General features: G+C 37.4%; 1 protein-coding gene across 8 annotated transcripts in view; it reads right to left on the bottom strand.

The window, feature by feature from the left end:
- NBEAL1 (neurobeachin like 1) overlaps positions 1-20,173 on the bottom strand; it is an 88,416-nt gene that overhangs the window by 58,578 nt on the left and 9,665 nt on the right. For all 8 annotated transcript variants that reach the window (XR_008467822.1, XR_008467821.1, XM_054210007.1 and 5 more), the window contains exons 3-7: positions 9,434-9,525; positions 3,888-4,049; positions 2,452-2,533; positions 2,131-2,258; positions 1,238-1,320 (exon numbers count right to left, since the gene is read on the bottom strand). Coding sequence is in view for 6 of the 8 variants with exons in the window: in XM_054210007.1 (XP_054065982.1) it covers positions 1,238-1,320; positions 2,131-2,258; positions 2,452-2,533; positions 3,888-4,049; positions 9,434-9,525 (547 nt within the window). In the remaining 2 variants the exon portion in view is untranslated. The remainder of the gene's footprint in view (positions 1-1,237; positions 1,321-2,130; positions 2,259-2,451; positions 2,534-3,887; positions 4,050-9,433; positions 9,526-20,173) is intronic.

Below are 20,173 nucleotides of genomic sequence, written 5' to 3'. Positions count from 1 at the left end.
GCTTTTTAGCCTCTGAATCTTTTGCAGAACCTCAGGCAAATTCAAAAGAGCAGTACCTAGCAGATTGTGAATAAATCATTAGTCTGGGTAGACTGAAAAAAGACTCAAATTAGTGCTGCCATGGTAGAATGTCTAAAGCACACGCTCAGCAATTTCTTGTTCTGTCTTTCTTGCCACTTGACCAACCAGCAGATGAGTGTCTCCCAGATAATTCATACACTTGTAGCTCAATCACAGTATCTAATATTTAACAGATTTGGGAGGAACCAGAGCGCAATGCACTGAATGGGGAGGAGAGAACCTGCAGATGACATTCCGCAGTAGCAGCCTTTACAGTGGGTTCCCAGTGCCCTGGCACAAAGACAATGGCATTTTACTGGCATCTGCTCTTCAGACTTTTTGGCAACTAGCCTATTTTACATACACAAAGAAGGAAACTCGAGGAACAGGAGCACTATGTGACTATAAATGCTACCACTCTGGGAATAAAACCTTCCTTTTTTATTTTCAATTAAAGCTGAGTTAGCAGCTGCAAAAAGGGCTGATTTCATTCATATCTCCAGCACATTCCTGCTGCTTCAATTCTGTTGGCACTAGCACTTTGGTGTGCTAAACTGGCAAACTAGCTGGGCATCCCACCTCCCCAAGATTTAAGTACAGAACATGGCCACATAAGTCCTCCTTTTCCACACAGCCGATCTGTAATGGTAAGAACACATGAATTCCAAAGTAGCCATTATGATATTTAATGACTTAACCAGACACAAAACAGCAGTTTCCCAAACTGCACTCCACAGAGCATTTGCTAGTTCGATGGCATAGAGTTTACTTCTTTCTAGCTGTTAAATCATATTAAGAGACAAAAATGCATGAACACTTTCCTAAGATTATTTTTCCATGCGACTTATCATTACAGTTGCTACAGAGACCTTAGTGCAACCACTATATGTACCCTAATAAATGGGAAAGCTGGCAATTCACAGAACCAAACCTATTAAAACACATTAGACACTGAAATAAAGTCTGAAAAAAATGAGGCTTTCAAAGATGAGTAAGAATCGCAAGACGGTGATGCTCAGAGTTAAAAAACAAGCAAACCAAAGCAACCTGCTTCATTCAGCCTCAGAAAGCAAGGGGCTTTTACATTTATCAGCATTCTTATAGGAAAGGAACTGGGAATCACTATATTCACTCCTCCAAAAATGACTATTTTTAAACATGTCATGATAATACTTACGGTAAAAGAAAGGGACAAACTCAACAGTGAGGGAAGCTGGTTTGTACTTCTGTCTGCTCTTTTCAACAGCACTAAGAAAACGTCTGCAATTACAGTAAAAAAGATACACCAAAGAAATTAGATATGGTACCTTTGTTTATTACTTATTTATTAATTTATGACTTCAGAGTAGAAAATACTGCGAAAAATCAGGATTTGCCTTTTGCCTACAATATTAAAAAAATCAGTAAAGTAGTATTTCATCCTGAAAAAATGAATCACAGCTAATCTTGTATTCACTGTTCTGCTCCTAGAAATACCTTAACATTTTACAATATGGTTTAGTTAAAAAAAAAAACAAACAACAAACAGTAATCTGTTATTTAGTACTTGCTTATTGTAACTAAGCCACCAGCTAGTCTGCCAGTTATAGCAGATAAAGTGAATCACTAGCACGTTCAAAGAACAGGGCCTGTGCATAGAATGACAGAAGTTAAGCTTCTCGGAAAGCCGGTTCCCTGGCTCTCCACACTTCCCACCTTTTAAAAAGCCCTCAGCTTTCCACTAAATGTAACAGGATATATTAGTAGTTTGACAACCTTGGTAGCACCAAAGTTCAGTTTCAGGCACACCTGCTTCTTGATGTTAACTTTGGTAGAAAAACTATTTCATTAATGCTATTCTAAAGAGTGCATTTTCGAGGAAAAAAAACAATGGTAAAACACAGTACCAAGTGCTCAAGGCTATCAATTCTAACAGTTGTAAAATGAAACAGCAGAAGAATATACATGTAACTACTTTTCATTTTAGTTTGGTATCGGGCAGTAGTAGTTCTGGCAGAAATTCTATATATTGCTTATCTAAAGTCATCGTAAACCACAGTATTTATAGTTCTGTCCTAGTTCCACACATACCCTGAAATTCGCTGCCTCCAGTTTCGATATGGATCATAGAGACTTTCACAAAAAGCCAATGCATGTCTCACAAATTCTTCTATGGGGGTCTGATCTGCCACTTCTTTTTCTTTTGTTTTGCTTTTTAACTGAGGAAAAAAAGAAAGCTGTGGTCAGAAGATTTCTCGAAGTTGAAAATTAATCTTGATCTCGTCCAGAACAGTTCTGAGCCCACAAATTGTTCCCCACACAACACTATTATTGAAAAAAATCAGATCACATAAGCACGAGCAGGAAGTAATGGATGGAAAAAATAACAGATGAGAATTGTTAACCACATACCTGTTGAATGTATAACGTAGTCATGGTGATAACATGGTTAATGTATGAACACATCCCAATCTCCTCCACATTAGCCAAATTTCTATGAAGACAACATAAAAACCACAGAAATGTACACAGTGTACCATTTGAGGCTAGTTCAAACAATGTTTGTTTTAGCATTCTGTCTATAATCATACAAAAGTATATCAGCATTACAAAAATACTCTCCAAAAGACTGCATGTACTCAAATGTTTGTTTCTGTCACAGTAACAGAGCTCACAAGTTTTCTCCCAACAGGAAGGAAAAGAAAGGCCTGAGTCACTATGCTGTAGGCGAATTCTATCTGGAATTTGGGGTTTCAGAGGTTAAGCAGATTCCCAGGACACTTTAAATAGAAAGCTCAGAAATGGCATCTGATAACAAAGACAATAACTTCCACTTCTCCCACATTACTAGCGCATACGCTTTCCAAAACTTTAGCAACCATATTACCTAGAAGCATTTATTCACTTTAAATTCTCCCAAGGAAAACAAGTATCTAATAAATTATTTTAGAACATAAATAAAACAATAGCAACAAAGAAATAGTGTGCATATGTTATTTCTCAGTCTTGAGGACTAGTCACAAAGATCAGATACTGAAGTGATGACGTAAGGAGAACTTTTAAGCAGTTAAGTAAGACCGACAACAGTTTGTAATTCAGAAACACATTACCGCCACCTACTCGGTTTATATTTAATATTCCAGGATACTTAAACACTGCTCTACAGCCCTTTGTATTTTTTCAAGGGGAAGGAGAGTCAAAGGACTCAAATAAAGCTGCTTCAAATACTCCTCAGAAAAAGAGATTCCCTATTATATTTTATCCCCTTCCTCTCTTAATGCAGTTTGCAATAGAAGACTGAAAAAATACTAAGGAATAGATCCTTAAAAACAGTTTATTCACCTGCTTCAAAAGAATTACAAAATAAGGCGCAAGTTTCAGAAGGAATCTAGCTGCATTAATAGTGTAATAAGTAAGTTTCCTAAGCTGTTTATAGAATTATAAGCACGTTAAGAACGTGAAACAGTTCTTCCTGTACAATTCTCTCTTGAGTTATCTCATATCCAACACCTGTTAGAGTGTGCCTTTTATTTTAAAAGTATTTCTTATACCAGGTACACAATATCTTGAATTACCATTGATATATCTGATATAATTACAATGAATTTAGTGTCTAATCCCCTTCTATTTCTTGTGTCAAACATTATTGCAAAAATGATTGCACTGCTCCCCTCTCTCTTTTATTCCCTCTTCCTTTATTTTCAAGATTGTGAAAGTGGCATTTCTCTGTTTCTATTGGAAAGTGTCAAATCACATTGTACTTGTCATTAGCATCTATGTTTATAGGCTGCATCAAGATGCCTTAAATAAAACAATAGCCTCGCTGAGGTAACAATCAGAACAAATACCTGCAAAGGATGATAAAGAATTTCACAAGTAAAAGTGACAGAGCCTGCTGCTGCTCTTCTAGTCCATCTGACATTTTCTGGACACACTGTAGCAGCTGGAGCCTGAGGACCTGAAGAATGTTATCAGGAAGCAGTGATATTCCTGGAGGAACGTCATCCACCCTAAAAAGAAAAACCACACACAAAATTGTTAATCATGCAAATGACATGTTACCAATCAATTTCAATGTGCTCATGTAGTGTTCCAACAAGCGTCTATAAGAAAGGTTACTGAACTGATGGCTCACAAACACATTCTAATGAACCAAAAGGAAATGAGCCAGCAATGTGCCTTTGGGGCCAAGGTGGCCAATGGTCTCCTGGGGTGCATTAGAAAGAGTGTGGCCAGCAGGTCAAGGGAGGTCATCCTCTCCCTCTGCTCTGCCCTGGTGAGGCCACATCTGAAGTATTGTGTCTAGTTCTGGGCTCCCCAGTTCGAGAAAGACAAGGAACTACTGGAGAGAGTCCAGCGGAGACTACAAAGACAATCAAGGGAATGGAGCATCTCTCTCATGAGGCTGACAGACCTGCGTCTGTTTAGCCTGGAGAAGAGAAGACTGAGAAGGGATCTTATCAATGCTTATAAATATCTAAAGGGCGAGTGTCATGAGGATGGGGACAGACTCTCTTCAGTGGTGGCCGGCGATAGGACAAGAGGCAACGGGCACAAACCAGAACACAGGAAATTCTGTCTGAACATGTGGAAAAACTTCTTTACTTTGAGGGTTACAGAGCACTGGAACAGGCTGCCCAGAGAGGTTGTGGACTCTCCTTGGCTGGAGATACTCAAAACCCTCCTGGACGCGTTCCTGTGCAACCTGCTCTAGGTGAACATGCTTTGTGTTGGTGTTAAATGTAACAACTCTACCAAGGCCAGCCATGGCCCTGAAGAATATTTAGGTACCCTTACCTATTGTTTTTGCTAAACTGAAACATTTTTAGACATACACCAGTGAGAACCAAAAGAAGAAAAGAAAAAAAAAAAAAAGAAAAAGAACCCACAAATAAAACCAGTAGCTAAGCCAGTGCTCCAGGAACTGCCATACAGAAGCAGTATAGAAATATATAGATGCATTAGAACATTCTCTAGGATGAAGAGTGTTTATCCACTGTTGCACATGCTTCAAGAGAGTTTGCCTTTGGCATCAGCTGCTTACCCTGACACGTTCTCTATGAACTCTACACAGGAAAAGGAAGACACAAACAAGACCCTCACAGCTTACAAAAGCCTTCAACACGGCCAAAGCCAGGGGGAAAATTATGACAAACAAAAAGATTCAGCTAGCTCAAAACCTCACTAATATGACACTTGCATACACACATCTGTGTACGCATAAGCAGCAAAAAAGTGCTGAGAAATGCAATGACTTAACACTAAACACTGTGATACCAATTATTTGAGGGAAATGGGGAACAATACATTGTTTAGCTTCTAAAGTTGAAAAGGAAGCCTATATGGAAGGGAAAACCTGAGACCCAATTTAGTAAAACAACTAGATAGGTATAAGTGACAGCAAGCTCCCATGTCCTAGAAAAGAAGCGTTACCTGTACATATACAGAGGACCAAATACTGTTCGTTCTCTTGTCTCTTCAGAGCTGTGCAATTTGCCTTTCAGACCCTGGGATTCAGAATCTCAAGGGATTCAAAAAGTTTTAAGAAATTTTATAGGCCCTAGGCTCTAAACTGATAGAGACCACAAAACTGAAAGCAACTGCTTTTTCCCAACACAACGGCCAAGAAAGAAATTTTAATTTCTGTGATAGCAGCTTCACCCCTCAAGATACCAGCAGATCCATACCCTCTAGGACTATAAGCATGGCTCCTCATAATCTGATAATTTACCATCTCTGTATTAGGAAGACCACAATTTTTGACAGCTGAAATGATATATCCAAAAGTAATTTCCCTAAAATGGCCAACGAGTCTTTTTCAGAAGATCATAAAATGCTTTACAAGAGAGCAAACAGCATACCCTTCATGCCTCATGTCCCAGAGAATGTTTTCTCTACAGTAGCTGCCGGTCTGTGCTATTGCACAACCCATGAGAATTTACTGCCTTATGCGAGACTGGCACAAGAAAAACTAATCGGGATTACTCAAACTGAATACACTACAGAGTATATAAATAAATATTTATAAATAATAGATTTTATTTTCACTCCAGAGCAAATTACTACTATATCACCACAAAAATCTAGAAGTTAAATTTGTGAACACGTAGCATCAATTTTTCCCGACAAGACTAGCTATGTAAACTAGCTATTGCAAATGGGGAAAAAAAAAAAAAAAAAATCTCAAAAATCATACCTTAACTGATGGTCTTACTTGACTGCTGGTACCCTACCTCAAAAATATGAGAAAGACCTTGGCACATTTGGGTTCTTTATAACTGCCTTGCATTACATTAACATGGTTATGCAGCAATATATTCTGCCATCTCAGGTGTTTGAAAGGAAGTTAAATTAGTCTCTAAACTGTATTCACTTATTACAGCTCAAACTCACATACTGGGACTTTCAACCTCCCCTCTGCCAGCAGTAAGCACTTTGGAACAAAAGTGCTGTAGAAAACCAGGCTTTACTTTTCAACAACCATGAAAACATGTACTCAGCATTCCTAGCATGATTCCTGCATCATCTTTACGCAGGTTTGAAGTCAATAAGTTAACAAAGTACGGTTCCTATAGTACTTTGCATCAGCTTCCTTTAAGCTCCTTTGCTTGAGATCATGCAAACCAAAAGCAAAAAAAAAAAAAAGCATGACAACACTCTGGAGGTCTTTGTTGTTTCTAAATGTATTAAACCAAACGACAATTCCTCTCCTTCAATGAGGGGGGAAAACCTCCCACCAGCTGGTAAAGGTTTTATCCTTTTCACAGTAAATACATATGAGATGAGTAAACGTTTTTAGGAAAAGAAGACAGGCGCACTAATCTTTTGCGCTCAGTGCTCAAAGCTGTCAGCATAGCTATTTTCACCTTTTAAGTAAAATCACCTCACCTTTTCAGTAAAATCATTGAAAACACTATTAATGAACTGTTTAACTTAAAAATATAGGGTAGATGCACAAAGATGGAGGTAGAGCTGAAACTGTATAAGCCTATAAGCTGCCTAACTCCATAAGCTCTACTTATACAGTCAAATCATATCACTGGATACGCTCATCCTCTATATTTACAGATTTCTTAATTCTGCACTATGTAGCATCTTTCAGATTTCCAAAGCAGATTTCAGGAAATAATATATTTTAATTTATAGAAGAAATATTCTTATCATTTAGATCAGTAAATGACAGTGCCAATTAAGAGTCCTTCTTTAGACTTTTAGAAAAAAAAACAACCCACTAATAGTTTCATTACATTTCTTGAATGGTGTTTCTTGGATGCTAAAACCCCCATGTTTTACATTGACACGACACTTCATGCCTGGCTTCGAAAAGGTTAGTTTTGTCCAGCAATCTGTACAAGCTTTCTTCTCCCTACACAGTTTCTCATTATTTACTGGCATTTGCCCTTTGGTAAACAATGTCTTTCAGGCATATAGCTGTAAAGCATATCAAGATTTATATAAGGGGGGGCAAAAAAAGTATTAGTCCACTCAGTTTCTCATTTTAGCTAGCATCATATATTATTTCCAAGACCAAAAGACAAAAATAGTTATTTAATAAGCAATTCAGTAAAAAAAGTCAAGTCAACCGGGTCCTATGGCCCCAAGAGAAGAATCACTGGAAACGAGTATTTGGCGGTTCCACACTGACCTACTTGTTCTTTTTTGCAGGCTTGGTAGTATCAGCTCCACAATGTAAATGCCTGCAATATAAACTGACAAACGCCAGAAAGATGCCTGTTTTCACATTACGTGATTATCTCACAAATGCAAATGAGGGCAGAAACTGCAATTCTTTGTTAATTCCAATATCTGCTCTCAAACAGTGTAATTTTTAATCCAGCCATGAAAGCACATGAGTGATCTGCCTTCATCCCCACGTTGTTTTGATACATTTTCTCTACATCTGTTACACAAATGAGTCTAAATCCACATGGACCTATTCTTCCAGACTAAATCACTAATCCTGTCATTAACCTCAGAAAAATACACTATTTTATGCTCAGAAAACCACCATTAAGCACAATAAAGACGCTGCTATTGTTCTGCACAACTAATCTTCATGTTTAGTTTTTACTAACCCAGGAACACACATAAACCAGAACACACTTAGAAACCCCAAAGTACCAAGATATTCTTCTCTTCCACTGTGCAGATTTCAATATTAAATAGTATGTTTAATAGTTTATAGCAGTTTAGTTTAATAGTAAATAGTAGATAACCCATGTCAAAGGATAAACCTTTTTCCTTAACTAAACACAGTAAGATGCATTTTTGACACTGCAAAGAAAACAGATCTTCTGAAAGTGCACAGAATTAATCTGAGGGCCTTGCTTCTTGGTAATCGCACTATATATTTTGCATTCATATAGGCATCATGAGGAAAATTTTAATATAAAGAGCTGAGAAGACCAGTTTTTATCCAGTGAGATCCAGTTGCAGCATTCTTCATTTCCTTGTAACAGTAGAGGCTATCACTTACCCTTCAAACAGGATCTCATCCAAAGCCCATTAAAGAATTTCCATTGATTTCAACAGGGCTTGGACCGCAGCCATCACGCAGGGAGAGGCACTCTTTGCATTCAAACACCAGTAGTGGTATCAGCTATAATACCAACACCAGTTCTCATGATTTCTGAATCCTGTAACATTTGTTTTTTTTCTCAAGACCCTTAGTTCACGCAAGCATCTCAAAAGCAAGAGAAAACACCCAGTGCCTAAGCTTCTATTCCTCATTTGCAAAGTTATTCTTGAAAACATGATCCTTGGAACACCACAGACAGATTCAAAATACGAATTATGGAACTCCGAAATTATACTTCAATACCACCTCAGGATTATATGTGAGAACTTATGATCAGCAACATGGGTGAAGTCAGCAATAGTCTTGCACTGAACTGAAGTCTTCACAGATGCAAAGACAATCACTTTAAAGTCCATTTGTGCATATTCTAATTTTTAAAAGGTTTTCAGCTAAGATATACAAATCTTTCATTAAGCATTTCGCCTGATCCTTAATCTTAAAGCAATCCCTAAAATAAAGTTACAAGCCTCTTTACCTACATCTTACTTCTATTCAGTCATTGCTGATACAGACACCAAGCACTGACTAATGCTACTTCATATGCAACGTTTAATGAATACTTATTCAAACAATGCACAAGGTATAATGATTATATTTCTATGAGCAAGAACAAGTGAATACTCATGCCATTTCCTGATAGAATGCAAATCTAGTTTCATCATTCCCAACCCAAATGGGCCTTCAAAAGAATGGGAGTGCCACTCAACAACTTAAAATCTTTCTTTTGTTTAAAGGCAGTATTGCCATTGAAGAAGACTGGGCCCTCAACCAGCTCCGTTTCAGATATCAAACAAAGATGTCTGTAATTCTACATACCTAGTTGGCAGCTTCTCAAAGTCCACATCCAGAAACTGTTCATAGCTAGAAACAAAACTATCCAACCAGAGCTTCAGGTAATCTGGATCTTTCTGGAAAAAAAAAATAAGAAAAAAAAGAGGAGAACATTAGGCAATATTGCACTCAAGGTCATCCGTCAACATCTCTGTTGTACTAACTTGAATGGAAGGCCTTTCTTTAATGCATTACAACTGGGAGAAAGGAGGGAATACACAGGTTTTTAAAAGTAAAATAAAAATCCTGTGTCCTTTGAAATTCTCAGCCATATTGTGCTGATGTGACATTCTTGTTCTATTAATTAGTTCACGTGCTTCCACTTCCTGGTACCATTGCCAACTAAAGCATTTTAGCTTATCCCCCCACCAGCAATCTTTACTTACTCTCCAGAGTAACACATACTGGCTTTACAAAGTCACTAATACATTCTAGTCTTGATAGCATAGTACACAAAACTCTTTATGGCTTATAAAATTAAATAAGAACTCCAGTGACAATCCTAATCACAAAATAATTTGCTTTTTACTTCATTCATTGATCAACATGGCAGCTAGCAGCAGATTAGAGCCAGATGAAGTGCTCAAGAGACAATGCTGAGCCTGTGACTTGTACACTAGATATCTGTAAAACAGATAGGAATCTAAATTTAGGCTTCCTAGTTTTTCTTGGTAGAGCACACAGACTCTCTTTGCATCCAGCAGTTCTTCAGGGCTGGGTACTGTGCCAGCAGGAAGGACAGATACCAGAATCTGTAGGATTGCCAAACAGACAAAACTTGCAAAAGCAACAGGCCAATTGTACATCAGAAGCATTTGGCTGACTAGATTTTGGTAATTTAGGGCTAAGATAACACTAGAAAAAAAAATAAATTTCTGTTAGCTTCTACTAATCTATCTGATGTAATAACAAGGCTTCTCTTATGCCACATTGTTATAATGTTATCATGTTCAGGGTTGTACCCTGGCAAACCCAAAGTCAGAAAAGTCATCTCTGAGTTTGGTAGCCCTAAACCCGAAATCATGTCCAAGCTTTGTATTTCCAAAAACAACTGTGTGTGTCATTTACCCCAGACCATTATGAGAGAAGTACAACAGGATATTCTAACATAGAAGAAATTCAAGGGGTATTAAGAATATGCTCTGAAGGAGCCACCTTGCAATATAAACTTGCATAGCAAAGCTCCTGGTGAGCTGGGGAAAGATGCTAAGGAGCTTTCAATTTTTTTTTCCTCTTTGTTTTTTTCTTATTCTTACAGAAAATTCCACTCCATCCACTTTGCAATTGGATCACTACAGTGTGAGAATACCACAGCTGGAATTATCACAGAAAACAAGTTCAATTTTAGTGAAAGCACTGTAAAACACATTTCACTGCAGTATATTAGTTTATAGTCTTTTGATTGAAGATGAAATGTTATTATCAATGCAACCTAAGAATCCCGAGGTAGTGGCTGCTGCCATTTTCTTGTCTAGCGAAACTGAACAACCTCTAATACATTCTTACATCACTCTCAGTGTTCCCTATCCGAAAGCTCAAAGCAAGTGGCTTACAGATTGGGGAAAGGTGGGTACTTTCATGTGACACGTATACTAGGTATCTAGAAAACAGATAGGAATTAAAAGTTAGGCTTCCTACTTGTTCTTAGTAGAGCACACAGACTCTGTTCATGACCTCAGGGCTGGGTACTGTGCCAGCAGGGAGGACAGATACTAGATGACCATAAACCAGCACAGGAAAATTCTGTCAAAATATGACATTTGAGATAAGTCTCACTTTAGAAGTCAGGCTGCTTAATCTTCAAAAGCAAGCTGCCAGACCATAGGTAAAATATTCTTCCACAAGGAATGTACAGTCATGTCCATTAATACACAACCATGCAGTCCCACATTCTATGTTACAAATAGTTTTCAAAAATTACTTTAAAATATTTGCCTGAAATATTATAGATTTTAAATTATTTCTAAATCTACTCTATAATTTATAAAATTTTACAAAAGTTTTAAACTTTTTTGTTCATCCTTCTCTTTTCCCTCTTCTGTATCTCCTCCCTTTTGCTTGTTGCCTTCATATTACCATAGATGTTTCCAAATAACACATTATTTCCCTGCAGTGTTAAGATTAAGGAGCAATTTGTGAATAACTAACACACAGAGTATTCTGGGGCAATGTCAATGTAAAAGAGTACCAAGAAAGACTGACAGAGTCCTGTCAGTGCAAAAGAGTTACCTACAAAAGAGCCTCCCAGGAAAAAAAAAAAACACAAACAAAAAAACCCAAAACAACAAAAACCCAAACAAACTAATGACTAAAACCAGAATAAAAATAAAAATGGAAATCCAGAAACTGAAGTGCTGCAAAACTCTTCTCAGAGCATCTTTCCACAGCAAGTACAGGAGTTATAAAGCTCGGGAATCCCCTTCTCATTCTAGACTTTACCCTTTGCTGTACCCCTAAAGACCCCTCTCTAACTCAAGCAAGAAGTGTCAGAAACACCCAGACACAATTGACTTCACTACCACTATTTAATTATATAGGAAATGTGTTCAGATATTGTGACAACAGGTGCCAAATAAAACCTCCAGCTAGATACGTATCTTGTCTGATTATTTGCTTCCACTGCCTTTACTGCATTTTCTTGTTCATTTTTCCTAATTATTTCGCCTTCTTCCACTTCATTCCTAATCTCCCCCTCATTCATTATCTTTCTTCTCCTCATCTCTGCTTTTATTCTCCTTTCAACGGTTTTGTTTTTAGTCATCACCACCTTTCTTTTTCTGTTAAAAATTTGTCAAAAAAAAATAAAATTATGTCCTGCAAGTATAATGTAGCCTTGTCCCCATGTTTAATATGCATCAAACTACCAAACAGTTATCTTAAACACACACCTATTAAGTGTCCTCAAGATGAAACTGCAACATAGAGAATGAAGGAAGCCATTGAGATAAAGAATAAATTCAAGGTTTCCGAGGTTTCTAAGGTTTCCAAGGTTTCTAAGCTACAGAGAACAAACACCTTGAAAATCAAACCAAAAGATGGGCAAGAAGTAAGATTTGCTAATATCCTAAAAGAATGAGCTAGAAGCAGAAGATGCTGTCTTCAGACATTACGGCTTTTTTAAAATGTTTGCATGCTTAAAGCTTTAACTTTCCCGTAATTCACAGCAAGTTATTCTAGCCACATGCAAGCTATTTCACAAGATCATAAAGATGAGGAAAACTGGGATATGATTTTAGCAACTACAATATAGCTCAGGCTACAAAGGACAGACGAATAGAATCCACGGCAAAGTAACTAACAGAAACTTTGCTACATGCATGCGTCCTTGCCTCTAATGATAATGCCCATGCATGTGCAAAACCTGAACCTATTTGACTTTTTTTCCTGTTGAATGAACTGCTTTGTTTTTTCTTGATATGAGCAACTTCTCCTTTAAATATAACATGTACTACTAAATTGACTCTATTTGTATTCTAAAATTAAAATTGTTTGTTGACACAGCTGAGGCTCATCACTAGCTGTTGACAGCAAACTTTTGTAAGAAAACTCAGTTTTTCTTGGTCATGTACCATGAAAGAAGCTGTGCAAATAACGTCATTATCTGACTTCATTAATTAATTTAAATTGCTTTAACAAAAGGTTAAGGATGAGAGAACGTTAAGGGGAGAACAAAAGACAAAATTAGATTAAATGTCTGCTTGCTCCTTTTTAACGATATAGCCTAAATCAGCTTCAAGTTTAGGATTAATTTAAACCTCCTTATTCTTAAACTATAATTCCTTTGCAAGGCTATCAGTGCAGACTAGCAATAAGAGGGAGCATTAGCAGACAAAATATGCAGGAAAAAGTAATTATGTAGATGACAAGACTAGGTCACAGATGTTATAAAAGGCCACAAGTTTTTTGCTTACCTGAAGTGCACGTACTGCTCAATTCACTTTGCCACTAAAACTCCTCCCAATTCTGGCAGACACCATGAACTGCAGTACGGTTTGATCATTACCTGCAGCATACTCTAACCCAACTCCGTTCTACTTCAACCCCCTGCCAGCCAATTAATTATGTATTATTCTGAGTTATTAAATAATCAGCTTTGATATCAAAATACCAGGTAACACTACTGGTATGTGCCAGTTGAAAATAGCTCACAAAATAGCTGAGATTTCCATCCAAGGAACAGCACTAACTCAACACCACTTGGGAAAGAAAAATTAAAAAAAAAAAAAATCATCAAGGCAAAAAAGTAAACAAGATCACTTAGCAACAGAATCTACATAAGAAACACTAAGAAATAAATCTCCTTTATAAACCACCTAACAGAAGTACGCCACCTTTCCAGAAACAAACAAAAATTAAGACTTACGAACTAGCAGTACATCATTCCAGGAAAAAGTGAACAAATATTTAACAATTTGCTACAAATTAAGACATATAAATTACATCAGAGATGTTAAAACCAGAAGTTAAAAACAGCCTTCGAACTTTGCTGCTAATAAAGAAAAAGAAAAACCTGTGCCAGATTCAATCAGCCCAGACCCTATGCACCAGTCACCCATGGAAAGCTGCAAGAAGGCTAAATTTTTGAAGCAGTTTTAAGAAACAAAACTTAAAAAGGTAAATGTTACCCATGGCAAAGTACACAAAAATGTCCATTCCTAAAACATAGCTAAATACATACATTTGGGGGTGCTGGGACTTGGGGGTGTTGATGGACGAGAAGTTCACCATGAGCAGGCAATGCGCACTTGCGGCCCAGAAAGCCAACCGCATCCTGGGCTGCATCAAAAGAAGCATGGCCAGCAGGTCAAGGGAGGTGATTCTGCCCCTCTACTCTGCTCTGGTGAGACCCCACCTGGAGTACAGCTCTGGAGTCCTCAGCACAAGAAGGACACAGACCTGTTGGAATGGGTCCAGATGAGGGCCTTGAAAATGATCAGAGGGCTGGAGCACCTCTCCTATGAAGAGAGGCTGAGAGAGTGGGGGTTGTTCAGCCTGGAGAAGAGAAGGCTCTGAGGAGACCTTATAGTGGCCTTCCAGTACCTAAAGCGGGCCTACAGGAAGCATGGGGACAGACTCTTTATCAGGGAGTGTAATGATAAGACGAGGGGTAACAGTTTTAAACTGAAAGAGGGTAGATTTAAGACTAGATATTAGGAAGAAATTCTTTACAATGAGGGTGGTGAGACACTGGAACAGGTAGCGCCCAGAGAAGTTGTGGATGCCCCATCCATGGACGTATTCAAGGCCAGGCTGGATGGGGCTTTGAGCAGCCTGGTCTAGTGGGAGGTGTCCCTGCCCAGGGCAGGGGGGTTGGAACTAGATGATCTTTAAGGTCCCTTCCAACCCAAACCATTCTATGATTCTATGATTTCTGAAGACCAGCCTACATGTTTAAAATGCATCTTACAGTTTCCCAAGCCAGAAGCATGATGGTTTAGGAGAAAACCCATCATTTTACATTGGTTTAAAATTTTAATTTCATAATAAAACCAGACAGTAGTAATGTATATCAGCTGTGTACCATATACACTGTAATTATCCTACCCAGCATCTTCTTTTTAACTTCTTTATCTTGAACTGAACTTTTTTTTTTTTTTGAGGCCAGCTACTACCATTTAATATGAAGTTTAAATTCAATGGATTTTAGAATTTATTTCTGTTGAGGTCTCCTCCCACCCACCTTTACAACTGTCCTATTTTCTCATGACGGAAGTAGTAAACTGCATTAATAGCGGTACACAAATTGACCTAATTTTAACATGAATACATTTGTGTTCTTCAATGCCAGATCAACTTTCCAAGCCAGTAAACATTGCAGTCCGACAAATACCTGTGTTACCATGTGGCAGAAGATTGCATCCCATGGGTATGGCAATACTTCAGATCTGTGATGCTACTGAGAGCAACAAATCACTCAACTGCAACCCCGGCTCCAACTGAGTATCTATAAATTGTTAGCTACTCCATTGTATCTGCGTCCGTCTATGGCAGCAGTGTAACTTAGCCAGGCCATAATAAAGCATCTTAAATACTCAGAAGCCTTATTACCAGTAAAAGCAGTGAAACCTATGGAATATATTCTCTTATTCCCCACTTTCATAATTACCCTTTTGTTGTCATTCTGCAGACAGGTAGCTGGAGGCTGTATGTCAGCCAACAGCTCCAAATTGTTTTCCGTGGTGCTGGTTGAAGATGCACCACACTTTTAAAGCACAGCTTACAAAGCAACGTATGTTTTGATAATACACCGCAAGGACAAACTGTCATAAACCAATTTTAGATTGGTAACCTTTCCCAGCCCTGCCACACACACTCTGCAGACATGCCCTTTGAGATCAGCAAGAGAGACAGAAAGAAATTCGTGATTTGTACAACAGCAGTAAAAGCAGAAAGAAGCTGTAAGTGGTAATAAAACATCTTTCACTAGTTACAACTTTCCAATCACTAGAAGACAAGAAAATGTTGATTTTAGAAACTTTGCAGCTAAGTCACAAGCATTTCATGTATTTACCTGAAACTTGCCTAGCTTTTGTGCAAGACAAATTTCTGTATCTTATTTGAATACAAACTCATATATAAAAACTGCATGTCTTAAAACTTCTGAAAGATAATTTCTCCAAAGCTTGAAATTCTCAGAAGCTAAAAATCCATTTATCTTCATAGTGATAAACTGAAACAACCAGAGTTTTAAAAAGGATATCTTAAGGGTGTTATTGTAAGGAACCTAAAAAAAAAAAAAAAAAAAAAAAAGCCCTTTAGTTGGTAGTCATGAAGCAAGCCACAGATCTGCAGAGCCTGAGCTTAGGCTTCTGAGGTCAATTTATTGTAATAAAGGCCTGTGAAACTGCTATAGCAACATTCTGTCATTCACCACACTAACAACAACAAAAAACAGTATTTTAAGCCTATTAAATCAAATGTAGCTCAGAGCACCTAAAAGTGAAAATACTTCCTTGTTCCTTCTCTTCCTTAAATACTTCTGGTTTTCTTAAAAAAAAAAAAAAAAAAAAGAAAGAAAAAACCCACAAAACAGCACACCACGCTTTAGGCTTCCATTTTCATAAGATCCTCTTGGCACAATAACAGCTGTCATAGCTCTTTACACTTTAAAAAGAAAGACTGCCAGGCCTGAGCAGCATAGTGTTTCCAACAGGTACCAAAAAAAATAAAAAGCAAAACAAAAAACCCAAAACACACCACACCAACAAAACCACAAAACATCCAGAAGAGGTGGGGTTTTTTTCTTTACCAACACTGTTAGTACAATGCTAGAAAGTAAAAAAAAAAAAAGGTCCTAAATAAAGCCAGTCTACTGGTCTACATTATGCATAGCAATACTGTAGCTAAACAATGCCAAACAATTAGCAAGTTTCCCATGAAATCTAACATTTTCACGGTTGCAATATATACATAAAAGCTCTAGCAAGGCCAACCTTAAACTGGAAAAGAAGCTCTGAAAGATAACACCAACTTCAGCATTTAACAACAGTGAAACAAAGCCAATAGCAGAGAGGACTACACTAATGCCCTTCTGACAGATATGACACTCTCTAAGGCAATGAAACAAAAAGAAACTATAACCAAACTACACTGAGTTGGGGAAGGCTCTTGTCTTTGATACACTAAATTCTCTAGAAATTACAATAGCTTTCTCTCCATTTTATGAAGACTGATGAGATGAATGACAGAAATATTCAAATCCAGACAGTTTTTTTAAGTGACTAGTTTGTCTACAGAAGAAAGTCAACAAGAAAAAGAATTTTTTGCACCAGTAATAACATTTTAAAATTCATAACAAGTCAGGTAGTATTGAACACTTACAGCTTACTCTAAGTTAAATGAAAACATTTTACGCAAAACTAGCATTGAAGTCCTCCCACTGAAGTCTTTAGACTGGCAACTGTGGAACACAGGCGCGTTTACCCCAGGTTTCAAATCGACACTATTTATGTATTTTTATATGCGTTGCTTTTAGATTTAACAGTAACTTCCACTTCTTCTACGGCTTCAAGCAAACAGACACATCTAGAAGGGCAAAGCTCAGTACAATTTTTATAGCTGTGTTCAGGAAGTATTAGTTGCTAAAAACAAAAGCTGGATCCACCCCGGGCTATTTGCAGTGTCGCATTCCGTGCTCTAAAGGCAAAAATTCCCTGCAGGGCAGTTCAGAGTCCCACTGCCAGACAAGTCTGACTTGTCTGACAAGACAGTTGTTTGAAGTCGTTAAATTTAACATGCAGTCATAAAATAGCCAGCCTGGTCTGACTCCTGTGTGTAGCAGTCAGTCAACCTTCAAAGTGGATTTCGGCTTAGAAGCACTACCATAAAATCTCACTGGCACTTGTATTATGGTAACTAATCCCCCATCCCCAAGCATTATATTTTAAATAAGAACAATCCCTTGGTGTTAAGGCTGCATTAGACCTACAAAGAGTAACGTCAGGAAATTAAACATGAAATACTGCCTTTAGATCACTGGTGAGTTCAACAGTCTTAAAACTAATTGATGTAGTCTGCATAATGCAGAATTGTAGAACATTTCTCGACACCGTTTGAAATAAACTATTCATTGGGGGATTAGGTTTGCTTTAAGGGAGCTTTTTCCTCCTCATATTTTCAGACATAGAAGGCAACATTTTCAGCACACTATCTCCTAGAAGTCTTTATTCTGAAATATGTCAAAGTACTTATGTTTTTTGTGAACTCTTCAAATGTGTAAAATGCCAAAATAAAACCTGAAAAGCTTTGTTACAGCAGCAACACTACAGTTAGAATTAATAAGACTCCATGATAAACTGTTCTAAACTAGGTAAATTGCCTTGATAAATTAAATAAATCAATTCTAATTATCAAGGGAATTGCCTTTGGGCATAACTTTTCATTTTAATCACAATACTAATTTTTGAATCAGCTGTTGATCCAAAAGCAGAAAGGCTCCCAGAGAGCAATTATAAACCTCCTTTTTCAAAATTCACACAAGCATTCTGTTCCGTTTCTGGAATTAAAAGAAAAAGGTGGGGTGATTTGTTTTATAAGTGGGAGTTGTAGTGAATCACAACAGAAACAACTATTTTGGGACAAATTAAAAACTTCCATTTGGCATAGAGAATTACACCAAAATATACCTATAGTTGTCAGTCATGATAAAATTTAGCTCACAGACATTAGAAGTCAAAGTTGATATATTTCTTCTCTTTTCAAAACAAGAAAAATAATTATAATCTTCCACTAATGCCTCAGGGTAAAGAAAACGACAATCATCTGAGACCTGTTACTCGATTTCCTTTCTACTTCAGATCCCAAACAAAACCGTAAGAACAAAACGAAAGAGTTTTCTTACTAAAATAGAAGTAAAGCCTCTATTTTTCTTTCTCTTGCTCTTCTTTTGTTGTTGTTGTTCTTGAATGACAATACAATTATGGCCTTGTAGCTTGGAACTGGCATGTGACTGATGCCATCCATGGGACAAATCTAGTTAATCCGAACTCAGATTTTAGTGTCTTCATATTTGAAAGAAAATACCACTAGGCAAGTTCCATGTACAAGCTGGCATACAGTATTTCAGCCTTCTGGAGTCCACTGCACTTAACAGGAATTTTCCATACTGTGACATATTACATTCTATCAGCATTCACTTTTCCCATCAAAGTTGACATAACGAACCAACAATAGTAAAAGCTGGAAGCTGTATTTTAAGCCTAAGGGAACAAGAAGCACCCTAAATAATTCAAAAGTCTACAGTGTCAAGATAAGCCTAAAGTTAATGAAAATTCAAACTATAGCCTAGGAAGGGCTTAAAGTTTTGCCTTGAAACCTGAAGTTATGCCATCGTTTTACAGGAGAAAAGGGCTGAGTTTTAGCAACAACACACACAAAGCCAGCTTTTGCCCCATAAACTTTCTAACTTTCAGCGTGATGCAAGAGACAATAGAAGTTTAACACAGACAGACTGAAACGAAGGAGGCGGATGCTGCAACATAAAAACATCAGTCTATTATTTCACTATATCAACAGCTAAATATTGTCAAGTCTTTCAGCAGACAAAGAAAAAAGGCCAAGTACAGTTTATCAAAAAGAAGTCTGTATTTGCTTCAAAGTGTCACATGATAACTTTATAAAAATTTGCTTTAGTTAAATTTGGTATTTCTTTAGCTATGTATTTAACTCTTTGGTTTTGTCTTCTCAACCTCGCCACGCCTTACATTAATGTGGTACTGCAGCCAAACTGTACACTGAAGGTATAAAAAACCCCAAATCCACTTTTCAAAAGTACCCTTAAAATAATCAAAGACTCAAAAACTAGGACATAGCAGAATTTGTGTTACGCACGCAACTGCTGTTTGGCATCCGCTGCACTTCTGCTGGTACGGTTTTTAAATGATTAGCACTGGTAAATAACAAGGTCAGATTTCTGCAAATAACATCTTTGTTCTCTATACCCTGCTTTATTCCCAAGACCTTTAGCCATCCGGTACAGTGAATGATGCAGGGTCCTGTGGAGAAAAAACTGGATGCACTCTACACCTGAGCCACTGCACTCATTGCCATTTTTGAGACCTTTTTCTGTATTTTAGGTTATTATACACAACAAATATTAAAGGACCATACTCATCACAGTATTTTCTCTCCCAAATTCCAAGTTTGCTCTTGAAAGCATGTGAATGCTACAGATCTAACAGATCTGTAATCTAGCAGATTTTATTTAAAAATCAAAATAAAAATCAG

The sequence above is a fragment of the Rissa tridactyla genome, chromosome 7 (assembly GCF_028500815.1).
Source record: "Rissa tridactyla isolate bRisTri1 chromosome 7, bRisTri1.patW.cur.20221130, whole genome shotgun sequence".
Taxonomy (NCBI): domain Eukaryota; kingdom Metazoa; phylum Chordata; class Aves; order Charadriiformes; family Laridae; genus Rissa; species Rissa tridactyla.
This window is presented reverse-complemented; position numbering and strand designations above follow the sequence as displayed.